The sequence below is a fragment of the Pseudopodoces humilis genome, chromosome 5, assembly GCF_049639895.1.
Source record: "Pseudopodoces humilis isolate 2021_Gansu_Grassland_sample_001 chromosome 5, ASM4963989v1, whole genome shotgun sequence".
NCBI classification, from domain to species: Eukaryota; Metazoa; Chordata; class Aves; order Passeriformes; family Paridae; genus Pseudopodoces; species Pseudopodoces humilis.
In genome coordinates, this window is record NC_142204.1 from 49337649 (window position 1) to 49352925 (window position 15277).

At 37.8% G+C, this 15277-nt stretch overlaps 1 protein-coding gene across 6 annotated transcripts in view; it reads left to right on the forward strand.

Moving 5' to 3' along the window:
* Nucleotides 1-15277, forward strand: part of ST7 (suppression of tumorigenicity 7) — a 134522-nt gene that overhangs the window by 94385 nt on the left and 24860 nt on the right. For all 6 annotated transcript variants that reach the window (XM_005519245.3, XM_088054950.1, XM_014249060.2 and 3 more), the window contains one exon: nucleotides 8269-8383. In XM_005519245.3, the coding sequence (XP_005519302.1) occupies nucleotides 8269-8383 (115 nt within the window). The remainder of the gene's footprint in view (nucleotides 1-8268; nucleotides 8384-15277) is intronic.

Genomic DNA, 15277 nt, shown 5'->3' on the forward strand with positions numbered 1-15277 from the left:
GATTGAAAACAGGTTTCTCAAGACATGGAACATGATGGAAATGAAGTGTTAAGAGGTTCATGACACCATCTGGGAAATATGATTGGGATGTAGTGAGTCTTTGCCACTTTGAAAAAATAAAATATTTTGAGAGTGTTTAATTTATTGCATATATGAGGCCATCTTGAGGACATTACTGATGGATTAGATTGTCTTGCTTGAATTTGTGTAAGAAAAGACTGAGATTCTACTTAAAGCACATTAATGGAAGGAAATTGAGCTGCTGGTGACTTAAATAAGAGTTTGATTTTATGGTTATATACACTGCTGATAGGAAAATCATATTTCTTAATATTATATTGAAGGCATTTAAAACCTGGGGCTTTTTTTAAAACTGATTCTAAAAACTGTTTAAAATCAAGGGTGCTTTAATTTTAAAAAACTGGGTGGGAATTTCTGTTGCTTTTATGATTGATTTTGAGACGGTATTTTTTTGCTGTCTTTGCTGCTTGGATGTAATTCTTTCAGTTGAGTTGAATTAATGAAAATTACAAACCTGTTGTTTCCATGGAGGCATGTGATGGAGTCATACATAGGTGTTGCTTTTGCTTGTATTTCTGATGATAATTATTTACTATATTTTGCTATAGAAACCAGCAGCTGTCACTATTTGTATATACTGAGTTAACTTGTGATCTCATTTTGATTAGTGTATTGTTGGAATAACTCCAGTGTAGTCAACAGAATTATTCCAGTTTTATTATTGTTTATACAGAGCATGATATGGTCTGTGAGGGAAATAGATTGCTTTTACTGCCCCCGAGGAGAAAGACTACAGTGTTGGTTGTTTTATTTGTTGTGCTGATTATGTTAGGAGGATTTTAGGTAGTTTGTTCTAAATGATGTTGGAGAATTTAGTATGTGCAGAGGCGAAAGGCCATAATGGTGGCTGTGAGTAATCTTTAGTATCCCTTCATGTTGAATCTTCTTCTTGGACAATGTTGCAAGCCAGTTATGGTGATGAGCAAGGGTAGCCTTTTGTACCACCTGCTTTCCATCTGCTCTTTTCAGATTCCCTCACCATTACAGTGGAAGAAAACAGGAATGTGCTAGGTTTGCATTTTGTGTTTTTCATTGATTGAAAACAGAGAGGATGTGGAGGGTATGACAAAGGCATTTCCCTCTCTGCTTTGTGGGCAACTGAATCAGTGACTACCACTGAATTCAGGAGCAGGCCAATACAGTCATTCTTTCTTAACTGGTCTACTGGAATATCCAGATGAAAAAGTACCATGAAAGAAAATGAATTGTGAAATTAATTCGAGCTTCTTGTGATTGTTATGGACAACATTTGGTGGAACAAGCTTTAATTAAAGGGAGATGTATGTTTATAGAAGAGAAGGGTGGCAGGCAAAAGGTATGCTAGTAGTCAAAGCAAGTGGAAGTTCTTAATTGCTTCTTCCTTCAGAGAGAAGATGAAAGAAACTCATTCTAGAGTGTATTTATCTCCTGCCCCATGGGCATGCATTCCCTTGAAGATTGCTTTGTGTTCTTATTAAGTATATATTTCTGAGACACAGTGGAATTGCAGCTTGCGCTGTGCTCAGCAACTTTGTTCAGCATTGAGTGAGGTCTATGGAGAGAAGACGGTCTCCAGGTCTTCCTTAAGTCTGGAGAAGGATAGAAAGAAAAACACTTTTACAGGGTCAGAAAAGTGTATTTTATTTCTAGTATTAGTCATATCAGCTGAGAAATTATTCTCCAGATCACAATAAAGGATCTAGAAGTCTGCTTCTACATCTTCAGCTCTGAGAACCTTGCTAAGGATATTTCAGTTGAATGGGCTTGTGTGTTCTTCTTGGTGCTCACCTGCAGTCATTAAATGCATATTTTATGCCACAGAAGACACCTAAGCAGCTAGTATTGTCAAGAGTGCTGCATGATTATCCATTGACTGCATGAAAAGTTGTGTAAACAGTTGGGCTGCCCTAAGCATCTGAAATAGTTTAAGAGGTTATGTCACTTGAAGGGTTTGAAAGGGTACTCAACCACACTAAATCAATTTTAATGATATGGGTAGGTTGGATTTTTATCTCCTTCTGATCAGTTGTATTAGAGATTTTTGCTGGTGTGATAGTTCTGCAAACCTAGCATAATTTCTTGGCATCTTCTTTTGCTGAGCTTTGAATGAGGATTTCTATTCAATATTCTATTGAATTCTATATTCTTGTGTGCATTGCTGATTACTTCTTGAGTAAGACAAATACGTAGCAAGAACAGTGTTCTGCACCTCAAATTATCAAGTTGTGTGAACAAAGAGAGTATTTATTCCTAATAAAGATGTTATGATCCCTAGCAACTTAACAACACAATTTCTGCAGCTACTTGCATCGTCAGCTGCTGTCTGTCTCTCCCAAATGCTTCTGTGCTTGAGGCAAGGATTAGTGAGTCAGACTCTTTAGCTTGTGTTACACAGGTCAGGTTAGGCAGGCTGCTCTGTCTTGAGTGGGATTCTAGTTTTATTAATATCTGTAGCAGTTGTTTAAAGTACCATTAATTAAAATTTGAAGGGAAAGTACTTAGTTCAATGAGATGAAGTGTTATCTCATAGATTTTACTCTTCTTTACTACTACTGTACTTGTACATAAATTTTGCTACTCTTGTGAATGGTGACATTTGCCAGTCTCCACCACAGAGTGATATTTGATATTTTCAGTTAATCCTTTTTCTGATACACAAGCACTGCAATAAGGGCAAGTGATAAATGCTAATTTGAACATTTTCATATATCTGAAAATTCAAATACAGTTTGTTTGGTCACAGATTCACATGGTGTGGCAAGTGGGTAAGAGCAAGTTGGAATATCCCTCATTTCAGTGGTCTTAAAATGGAGACTTCTGTGATTGCCCTAGTGATGTTTATCCCTTCCTTTATCTTCATATGACTCAGACCACTCACTTTTAGTCATGACTGTGATTCTGCCCAGAATCCTCAAAAGCTAGAAATTTGGTGACTGCTACCTAAACTGACAATAATATTTCTCATATAAATTACAGGCTTCCAGCATTGTCATTCTATTAAGATAGAATGCAGTCACATAGTCTTGGTGGGAGCCCTGGTAACTGGATTCCTTTTTGTCCACCATCTTACATCACTCCATATTCAGAGACTTTTTGTCCTGGTTTAGGGAAAATTTGGGAGGAAACCTCCAAATGGGGTCCCTCTAGAAAGCAAATTCAAGCGGCCCCTCCCCCAGCTGGTTCAGGAAAAGATTTCCTTGGAGAAAAGTGGAAAAATTTTTGTGTTTAAAAAAAAAAGAAGAGCTCCAAGAGCTGTGATGTTCTTGCATCACATGAATCCCACTCACAATGAGAAAGTGGTGGAATGAGTTGTACCTTTAGGACCAGGAATTAGACTAATTTTTAAGCATCTGACATTGGTAAGAGGGCCTTTTTGTGTGCTAACTTTATTGACAGTGTTTCTGCCCTTCTATTCTTGCCAGGTGAGCTGGCCAGGAGAACAATTTAAGAATTAGTGTATCTAATTAGATATCAGAAGGTCAATATGGAGTGACATGTTGCAAATGCCTCAAGCCCAGGGTGAGCTTCAGTCAGATCTTAGATATCTGAAAGGTCACCTGCAAAGACAATGAAGCCCACAGAAATGGAGGCTTCTGCTTTTCTACTCAGAAATGGCTTGAAGTTTTATCTTTTCTGCCTTGTTCAGTTAACAGATTACATATACCAGAAAGCAGTTCATGCAAAGCATAAAATGAAAATGCCAGTGCTATCCATACTGTGTGCTTGGTCCTTCAGTTTTGGTGGACACTTGCACCTGAAAGATGGTAGCCTTGGTCATTCTTTTTTTAGGATACAGTTTTCCATTTCAGATACCCACTGCAGGAACATATGCATTAAGGTTGTAACAGTTTCACTGTTTGCATTGAATTTCCCTTGTTCTCTTGTTGTTTCTTTATTTTGAGATAAATTCACACTTCCATTTTATGAATGCATTCAGTTGAACACATTGGTCTGGCAAATGTTCCTGTTTCTTTGTGGAGAAGATAGGAGTACAAGCAGCAATGAACGAGTGTATGCTCTGCTCATAAAATTTGTGACCATGCATACAACCCTAATGCAAATGGAGAATAAATGTATCAACAGAAGGTTATATATACCATTATTCATTTGTCCACTTATCCACCTTTCCCTTGAGTCCTGGCGTTTAATTGTAGGCATAAGCTGCAAGTTATAGTGGGTTTCTACATAAATAATGTTTCTTGGTTAATTGATTCATGATGTTAATGTTGTCACAGGGAGAATAATGGATGCAGACATTAAAGCTACATTTCTTGAAAATGTTTAAAAAATTAGAACTAAATGAAAATGCCAATAACTGAAATACTGTCAGTTCGGGAATCTTCTTCAATAAAAGTCCTTTGGGAGATAAAACTTGTTCCACATCCAAGAAATCCGATGTGGAATTCTTTGTACCATAAGGCATTTTTTCTGATCATCGTTTTTTCATATCCATCACAAAATCAGTGAACCTACACCCTGTAATGTGAATTGAAGTGAGTCTGGTAATGGGCTGCTTCTGGGACTAGTGTTCAGATATGTTTGAATTGTATCAGACTTCTAGAATTTTTCTGCAAACTTATATTCCCAAAATATTTTGCAGTATACCTAATGACTCTTTCAAAGAAAAGCAGCTCCACTTTCTACACCTGTACCTATTTGCCCCCAAACACACAGAGGAATTGGAACAGAATATGTCCTAACCCAACTCCAGGTCTGACTTTGACCGCTAGAAAGTATTTTGACCAATACAAGCTCAAAGTAAAACCCTTATGAACATAGATTTGGCGTGATACGTTCAACAGCCGTTAGAATATCCTCATGTTGTAAGGAGGGAATACATTTATAGCCATGTGGTGTCTGTTTTCACACAGTGTGAAAATTAGTTTAGCTCAGTGGAACACTTCTCTTTAATGCCAGCCAAGAAACAAACTAACTGGAATTTTACAGGGGCATTTTTACTCCTAAGTAGTGTATATGTGAAATGCTGTAGTGGCTCTGTGGCTCAGAAAATCTTGACTGCTGAATTTGATGGCTGTCTCTTGAGGTCTGAAGGTGTGGAGAAAGATGATAGCAGAGCCCTCATCTTGTCTTCAAGTGAAGTGCTTGCCACTCAAATAGAATTATTTCTCAGGTTACAGTTAAGAATTAAAAATAATTAAAAATTATAAGCCAAATGATTTGGCAAATACTGGTCTATAACTTTGCAGAAAATAAATCCTTGGGTGCAAAGGGATGTCTGTACCTCTTAAACTGGAGTCCAGATTAGAGCTCAATGATGTATGATCTGGGGAACTCAAGGGTGTGTTTTTCATCTTGTGTTCAGGAATAATGTGCCCATCTTTACGTCTCTGTGAGGAGTATGAGCCAGCTCCCCTTCCATCTGCTAGGGAGGGGAGCAAGCTCAGTCTGCTCCCATTGCTCCTCAGCATGACTCAGTGTGTGGCCTGCCCTGACCAGTCACCAGACCTGTGTGGCAGTTTTTTTCTTCCCCAGTGTTTGCTTTCCCTATGAGACCTGAAAGATGACCTGTCATAATTTCCTTCTATCCAAGTGGTTTTACTTTCTGGTAAATTTATCAGTAAACAAATTTTTACTGTGGCTGGAAATTATTTGCAGTGAGAACTAGAAACTCTACATCCAGATATGACAGAGAAATGAGTTCATGTCTTCTTTTTATTTTTTTTTAATAGCAAACATGCTGTCATTTATGCACAGTCAGTGTTCAAGTAGCTGAGTGGTCACTTAGAAGTGGGGTTTTTTTGAGGTGGGAGTATTAGTTGAGCTCAATATTACTGAGTTGGACTTGTTAACGCTTGACCTTTCCCAGATGAAACCTTTATTAACACTTTCCAGTTTGGAGACCTGGCAGTCCAGACAGTGACCTTTATTCCTCTGCTGTCTGAGACAGGCTTTATCACTTTGACAGAACCTAATTAAAATAGGAAAAAAAAATAATCACTGAGTGATGTCAGTGAGAGGTGGAGAAGCAGAGTAAGAACTTTTATTGGCCAGTGTACATCTATAACTAGCTGCAGCTCTTCCCTTTTCTTCACTGATGGAGGGAATGTTATTTTGCCAGCCGTTATTCATTCTCAATGAGCAGGGATAATCTTTCTTAATCCCTTAGAGGGGTTTCTTTGCAAGATGTTCATTCTGAACTTTAAATAACATTTATGTAGAGCCAGATTCTGTCATGCTCTTTCCTGCCAAATAGTAGCTTCCTCTCTTAAAATGCAATAGTGAGTAAGGACAAGAATGAAGAGAAGTAGACTTAGTGATGGATCTTTAAGTAATGAATCCAACTATGTGAATTTTCACCTGCACTTCTCTTCACGAACGACTTAAACTTTTTCTTTTATTCTCAAACCCTACCACTTAACCTACATGAGCATCATGATCTCAAGATCTGTAGTCTTTTTTTTTTTCTTTTTTTTAAATGGGGGAGAAAAGCTTGCAAACTGTGCAGTCTTGTTTGTGCTGTTTTTCACAGGTTCAGCTCCTAACAATGAAACCAGGATTTATGGTCATCCCCATGCTATTAACATTAAAAATTCAGTGACCTCTTTCAGCTGCTCTCTCAGTGATCCTGATTCTCACCAGAAATTTATATAATCAATTAAACAAAACACTGCCATTCATGCCTTTCATCTTCTAATAATCCTGAAACTGCAGCGAAGTCAATGCTATTCCAAGCAGACAAATGTAGAGTCTTAAAGTCAGAGTAGTTCTTCCATTAGTTTATACCAGACCATTTCACAGGAAATAAATTCTTTGTGCGTTTCTTCTCTGTTTACCTGTTAAAGTCTCTTTCTTAACAGAGTGAAGAAGCTCCAGTGCATTACCTGTTTCTCATTTTTTTAAGTTCTTGGTGAATATCCATCCCTCTTGTTTCAGTCCTTTTTACTTTTATCTTATCTGTTTGTGAGATTGATTTGCTGGTTCTCATCAGTTTTGCTGTTTACATTTTGAAAGGTAGGTTTATTAAGTGTCAGAGTTTTCAGATCTGGCTTACTATTTTCAAATAGAGAAGGCTGGTGTTGAATCATACTCTTTACTTGGCATGTTACAGTATTTCTGTTCTCATAAATCCTATCAGAGAGGCTGCAAAGTTTAGTATTTCCCTGCAAGTTCCTGAGAAGCAGTGGTAATATCGGCTACCCCAGTTCTTCACTGTCAGGGATATTTTTGTGCTGAATCTACATCACAAAAGCAGTTAAACAACCATGAAGGGGACACAAGGAAGTAAGGATCTTTTAACACTTTAGTTCTTTAGAGAATCACTCTGACAACAAAAAATATTTTTTCATCAATTCTGCTGTAAAAAACATTGATGCTTCTTATAAGCATGACTTAAAAAAAGAGATGCATTTGGAGTATCAGCTTGAGCCATTTGAGTCTATAAAGATATTGAAACTGAGGATATCTGAAACCAAAACCCTGGTATCTCTCCATGGCTTTGTTCATAAAGTAAAGGCATTTACAAGTGAAAAGATTAGATTATTTGAATTCTATATTATATTCAGTTTGTCATTTAAGATGTATTCCTTAGTTACCGTGTTTGATTTGCATAAGCTTTACCTTTCCTATTGTTCTGTCCTTTTTTTTTCATTTTTTTTCTTTTTTTCTTTTTTTTCCCTTTTTCCCTTTTTCCCTTTCTCCCTTTTTCCCCTTTTCCCTCTTTCCCTTCCACTTCCTCTTCTCTTTTTTGTTTCCCACAATTGCAATTGTGTTCTAAAGTATTTACAATTACAAATAAAATCATATCAAGTATCACATACTTGATAATATGGTTGCATATATGTAAACTTTTCTCATTTGATGTTATTGTGGTTTTTCCACTAATATACCAGAAAGGTGCTGGATTATGTACTACTGTTACACTGAAGCTACATTGGTGAGGATTCTTTCCCAGAACAATGTCTCTTTTTCACTTTGAATAAACCTGTTGATTGAAGGAGAGTTATGTGTTTAGATAGCTGAGTTGTTGGATTTGACTAATTACATCCTATAGAAGCATGTCCTTGACAAGAACCTGACCTAGTATCCATTATGAGCTCAGAAATTTGAGGTAATAGTGAACTCAGGGAATTAATTAAAAGCAAGGGGAGCTGAGGAGTTTTAACTTGGTGTTGTCTATTTCAATGCATTTTGAACAAGAAACCCTTCTCCATTTAATAATCTAACCCTTTCATATGTTATTGATTGTAGTTGATGAAGGAGTTTCCCCTGCTCAGCATGTTCAACATCCACGAAAACCTGCTAGAGGCTTTGTTGGAACTGCAAGCATATGCAGATGTCCAGGCAGTCTTAGCAAAGTATGATGGTAAGTTCAAATACCTATTTCTATTTTCTGTAGATGATACACACAGATAAAATATATGTAAGTCAAACTCCTAAAATTTAGAAAACATTGTAATTAAATTGTTAGGCATGAGCTTCATACATGCCCTTACACAATCTTTTATCCAAAGATTAAATACTGTGCATTTTTTTCTGCCAAGGCATGCTGAAATCATTGTAGAGGGTGATGGTACTCACTAGCAGTGTCCCTGTGCTTTCTTTGTTTTCTGTTGATGTTTAAAGAATGACTGTTTAGGTTCTGCAGAATTTTTATTGCATACTATTCAAACCTGTTCTGAAGAAAAAATTATCAGTTCCCCCACGGACTTACCTGTTAATGTTGACTTAGTAGCATAGAAGAAGACACTAATTTAACCACATAGCAGTCTAGAGAGTAGCAGATTTCATGTCTTATAGGGAAACCTTGGAAAGCTCTGAGGACTAGGTGGACATTTTATTATTTGTTTTGTTTTGTTTTTCAGTAAACATTGGTTTATGCAGCATTGCAACTCTTGATGTTCAAATCACAGCTGCTGGAGTTCTAGCTCTTTAAACTTGAAGATACCAGGGTTTCAGAGAGGCAGAGGTAGAAGCACAAACTGGCACACTTTGTTTAGTTCAAATTAACTGGGTTTTCCTCATATTGCATAAAAACTTGGTGACAAAAACAGGAATACAATTCAATTCTCCAGAGCAGCATTGCTCAGCCTGCACAGTGCCACTCTTCCTCCTCTTACTGCAGTCCCTGGCTTACTCAGTAGCCACTTTCCAAGTTCTGCACCAGGTCAGTGAGGGATCCCACAGCTGTCAGTTTCCTATTGTGTTACTACACAGTCTTCATTCATCCTCAGAAAAGTGTCATTCTATGCACTGGCTTATGGGAGTTTATGAAAGGAATATTACGTAATGATATAACTAGAAATGAGATCATAACCTGCATGGATCAAACAGCTGACTTAAGTGAAGCCTATGTAGCCTTAATTTGATGTTTCTTAACTCTTTTGCCAGGTTGATCTTTTAGCTTTTAAAATGTTATTAACTGCTAGGTCTTACTATCCCTGATGTTCTTTGAACAAAGATTTTTAAAGCTTGAAACATCCACAGTTTTGGAAAGGATAGATGGACATTATTTAAGCTACTCTTATATAAATGTCTACCATTATGGACACCGGAACCTATATCCACAGTGCTCATTTCTCTTTCTCGTGGATTCTTTTAAGGAAGTAGCTGGTCTTTTGTCTCATTTGCTTACTGAATTGTCTTCTCTTCTGCATGCTCAGTTTTAGCTTTTAATTACTCCCACTTCCTACTAGAGGCTCTTTGTTCAGCCATTACCACACATTCTCAGTTCCATTCTTCTGCTTTTCCTAACTACCTATCCAAATCTTCTCTTCAGGGCAGTGATGGTCAAGATACATTGCCATCCACTTTCCAACTTCTGTCTTAATATCTTTTCCATCCGCCCTTTTCTCTGTGGCTTCTGCCTCCTCTGTGTTTATTATTCTCTGTTGCATTGTCTGGTTGCCAAAAAGCAGAACAGTAAGAACTCACGCAGAGGCCTCTCGCTGTCAGCCCCAGTACTTGGGCCCATATCATCACACAGAGCCATGGCAAAGGGACAGGGCACGTTCACTGGAGTACTGAGACCTGTACTTGTTGAGCAATGAATCTTTGGATGGTATAGCCAAAAAAAAATGCAGTAGCTCCCACTGAATATGTGCTAACCGCTTTCTTCCAACATCTTATAACTTAGGAAGTTAAGATAAATATAAATGAGGCTCATAATAGAACACTGGCTTGGTACTAACACAATCACCCTGCCAGATTTCAGACTCCTGTGTAGACTGTGGCAGACTTGAGGCTATTTAAGAAAAAGATAAATAAGCAGCTGATTACAAGCAAAGTTAGTGATAATCACTCCTACCAGTTCCAGTCTGGAACGTTTTCAACTCTTTTTGGAGTCAAATCATTCTAAGCTGAGCTCAAAATGTCACCCAGGCCCTTGAGTACTGCCATTCAGTAGCAGTAATGACTCGGGGAGAGATCTTGGTTGTACTTAGTCTGGTTGAAGGAATTGGCAGTTAAAGTAACATCAGAGTCTTTCTAGTAGCTCCTTGTATTTCAGTAATTCCTGTGACACTGGGAGAGATTTTTGTGTTCTTTATTTTGCCATATTAAAAAGCAAGTGAGTGGAAATGCTGGTTTTTCTTCCCCAGGCATCGCAGTATGTTGGCACCTTCTAGTCTGCAATGTAGTTATGAGGTAATAGTCCTAGGAAATAGCAGAACTCTGACAGAACAGGGTATTCTCAAATCTCAAGACTAAATTCCAGTGCAAGGTCTACTCTGGCATACTAAAAGCACTGGTCCCTGATTTTAAACAATACCATGGCAGCACTTTATGTCATAGAAGCCGATAAGACTTGAAAGTGTGTTTCATTTTCTCAAAAGCATCTGATAGAGTCAGAACAAATGAGACTTCTAAAAATCAAGCTCTTACTTTGGCTGTTTGAATACAGGCAGTTTCAGCTCACACTTTGGTATGGTGTGCATATGCACTAGGTTTGTGAAAGGACTCAGCAAACACAGGCTTAACCAGTATAACCCTTACAGTTCATAAGTCTCAGAAGGCCTGTCTCAGGGAGTCTCAGCTCATTTTAGAACTCATCAGCTTCATGTGTTGTAAGATTTATTGGAAAATAAAACACTGAACTCATTTATACTTTCCTATCTGCAGTTTGTGTTGGTCCCACTCCACTGCTTTTTTTTGACTAAGACCAAACCTGATTTATTGTATTTTGATAACATATGAACAAATTATTTCCTTGCAGTCTGCTCCCACCCTGGGCTAAAATGTTGGACCACATAATGTGAAACCTCAGCCTCTGCTAGCAGATGCACTGCTTTACCAAAAGCCATGTGTTAAATTGTGTTTATATTATGTACCTGGCAACAGAGCTGATGTCCATACTCATTATTCATGGAAAAAGAGTCTCATTAGTGGAACAGCATGCACTGTTGCTGAGCTACATCATTATGGTTTCAGAGTTCAGTGTCTGTCAATAGAGTGAGGATGACCTAAATACTGTTGAATTCTGAAAATATTTTTGGCTCTGATTTAACACATATCCATGTTATTTACAGCAGAAATGGTTATGGCTGCAGAAGCTGGTCTGCTTGTAGTGATGCTTAGAGCAACTGATTTATTAATTTCTATGGGCAGCCTGTTGCTTTGACAGATATTTAGTGGTATCTGGTCACTGTGTGAAAACTCAAGACTTTTCTGGCAATTTAAAGTCAGGTTTAGAAAGAATGGATGCCTCTGTATTTAATCTTAGTGATGCAATGGTTCCTCTCTAAATCTGTCTTTGCTTTCATTTTTTAAGAGTACAGTGTTTTCCAGTGAGACTATAAGCTGCCTGATTTGCAGGATGAACACCGTAGACAGATTCTTCTCTCACATACCCCTTTGCAGAGAAGGAGAAAGACCAGGTTACCTTGCCAGAGTCCAAATGTGGATGTCTTATCTCATTCTGCTCTAGAAGATCTCATTCTGCTCTTTGCTTTGACACTTCTTTATTTGGTAACAGCTTGCTCAAGCAGAATCCTGCTTAAATTAGTGTTATATCAAAATGCAGGCCTTCGAAGAAACACTTTAGAAATAGAGATTTCTTTTTCTGGAATACTTTTAACTCGGTGAAATCCAAACAGTTACCACAGAGAAGTGATTTTTCTAAAATGTAGCCTATTCAGGGCTACTTTCTTTTCTCTTCGCTCTTCTGTCCAATTTCTTCTTGTTCTTACAGATTATGCATGTAAATTCTATTTATAAGGAAGGCAATCCTTTTGCAGAGAGTTGCAGATGAATCAATTGCATGCAGCCTTCAGTTATGGTTAGCTATGGTCTCCAGGGGTTTTGTAGATAGTTTCATTACTTGCCATATTTATATTTGACATTTTGGAGATATTCTACCTGGTGGAGCTAACTGGGTAGGTGTTCTAAGTGCAATGAAGAGTTTTCTTCCAAGATGTAGCAAGTGGCAGTATGGAAACAGGCATTCCCTCATACACCATATTTTATAACACATTTGTTTCTTTGAAAGAGGTATCTTAAGAGCATGTTCCTTTTAGTTGTGGTTATACCAAAACCTAATCTACCTTTTCCAAGAGACACAAATCAAGACCTCCAGTTTGTGTAACAGTAATAGAAACAGAGAACAGTTTGTCTTTGTTCCTATCACATCTTTTCCAGCTTCTGTCTGCAAGAACTGATTTCTTTTCTTCATATCAAAATCACTTGTCCCTTCAGCTAGGTTTCAGCATCAGTTCTGTGTCTGTTCATACCATCTGGTTTCTTTTTTTTGCCGTATGATTCTAGGGCATTTTTTGTTTTTCCTATTTGTGCGAAAGCAAAAGAAATATAAAGTATTTGTACTAGTCTTGCTCTTTTTAACTTCATTTGGCAGAAATTATTCCTTCCCCTCTACAGGCATTTAGGATTGAACTCAGTCAAGTTAAAGTAGCTGACACTTGCTTGGTCACTGATAGGCATGTCAACAAGAGTGGCATATGAAATGTTTAAAATCAGCAGTTGTATATCTTTCCATATCTGAAGAGTGTAAGTTTTAGTTGTGGTCATGGCAAAATAAAGACTCCTTGTATGTGCTGCAATGGTTTTCCCATTCTAACATAGTGGCTATTTATGTTTGGCTGGGGTGTTTCCCACTACTGAGAATACCAAAAGTACAGAGAATCGGAACTGGTTTTCATAAGCATAGTTGTGCTCCCTCCAGCATGTTTTCTACTACATTTTGTGGGAAAATGGGGTCAGTGTTCTAATGGGATATTAGATGTTTCTGATAGTATTTTTCCTCTGATGTTCAGCTTATACTTTTCTTTAATGATTTCCATCACACTCCTCTTGTTTTTAACCATTTGTATCAGCTTAATTCACTTCCTTTCTAAATGCTTGTGTCTTTATAGATGACTGCATCTCTGTTCTGTCATCACTGATCCAGCCTGCACATATTTATTTGCTAGAGTGCTTTCAATCGATAAGGAGTTCTTCCTGCCACCTGTGCAAAATAGGGAATACTTTGTGAATAGTGACTTATATTTTTGCATTTATTAATGACTAAAGCAATTGCAACATGCCTGTGTCTTCATGTTTAGAGCCTTCTGCTGACGTAGTAGGGAATGTTCCATCGTTCTGTATCCAGATTCATAACTTTTTGGTTTAGTTGCTATTGATAAAAACAAAAGATCCTGTGACCATTTTAGATGATACATGGCATATTCTGCATATCCATAGCATCTTTCCATTGGTTCAGTCTCATAAGCAACTGCTTAAGAAGCAAATTAATAGTAAGAATTCGCTTTCCCAACCCTCACCATACATGACTGGGGCTTATTGAAAGAAAATGCTTATAAATTTAGTCTAGATTTTTGTATTCTGTTTAACGATACAAGCAATAGGAAAGAAGGAGAGCCTTTTCTAGATTGACACATCAGTTTCTATTAGGCAAAAATGTCCTGATGGATTTGACAGCATAATAGCAGTCACATCTTTCAGCACATTGTGGGAGCTCCCCAAGAAATCACAGGAGGGTGGGAAACAGTGTATGTGAAGATATTTTGCCAGATGGCTCACAGAGCTGGACACAGTCATTTATTAAAACTTTGCTTTGGTTCCTGACAGAGTACATATCTCCTAGGGCTAGTTTGGATATGGTTCCCATGCTAAATTCAAGTTGTTACCAGACATAATTGTTTATGCCTCTCTCTATAATATCAGGGTGCAGTTTTGGAGATGAAGCCAAAATTATATGAGGATTTTAAAGTATCGTAGTCATAGACCAGCATATAGCAGGACCAAATACTTATGGTCTAATATGTAACAAAAAGAAAAACACTTTTGAAAGCAAGCAGGCATGGACCTATTAGGGCTGACTCAGTTGGACTAGATGATGTCCAGAGCTTGCTTCCAATTCAAACCACTTTCTGATTCTGTGATAAACATTTGTATCTATTTCTTCCATTGCTAGGGGTCTATAGGTATTATCCTCATACAAATGCTGATTGCTCTCCAGGAGCATAGTACTGGAAGAGGCCTCCTGGGTGAATCAGGGCCCCTGCTGTTGCATTCCCTGCAGGATGCTGCCACTTCCATGAGCTGAGCAAGCTCCATCGTAGAATTAGCTGGTTCTGCCCCACTGTTCTACCTGGAAATCTCCCTCAAATGTTCATTTCACAGAAACTTCCTTTTAATTTGTGGCCTAAATTTAATTCTGAACTCTTCATTCTTGTGCCAATGTTGTCCTTTACTTAAGCAATCCTTCTCTCCTGGTGTTCTGTGTGGGTTGGCATAGGAAACAGTTGGATCTTCTCTCAGTCTTTATTTCATTCGGTTTGATACAAAAACAGTCCAGTCCTTCTGTTTGCTTTTGTTGTTCTTGACCATGGGTGATCAGATTCAAACACAACATTCTCTGAGAAATCTCATTTCATTTGCAGAAAGGACTCACATGGTGTATCTGAGCCTTAGCTCATCTCACCACATTCCTCTTCCTTGCAGATGCCAGCTGTGCACTGTGAATCATCTTGCAATCTATATGCACAGATGTTTCCAACTCAGGAGCACTTGCTGTCTACTAGAAGAAAGTGCTTTGTGATACTGTGTTTTGTTTTAATGTATTTAAAAGACATTTCTTTTTACTGGAAATAACTTGTAACTCCTGATAACTTGGTATAAAGAGGATTATTGGATGTGTTCAGAAATATTTTCTCTTCCTGTCCTTGAAGGTCTGTTCATGCCTGTATCTGTAGCTGTCTTCTGTTAGTGGAGTAATTAACGTATCTGTCATCCAAACTGCTCAGCA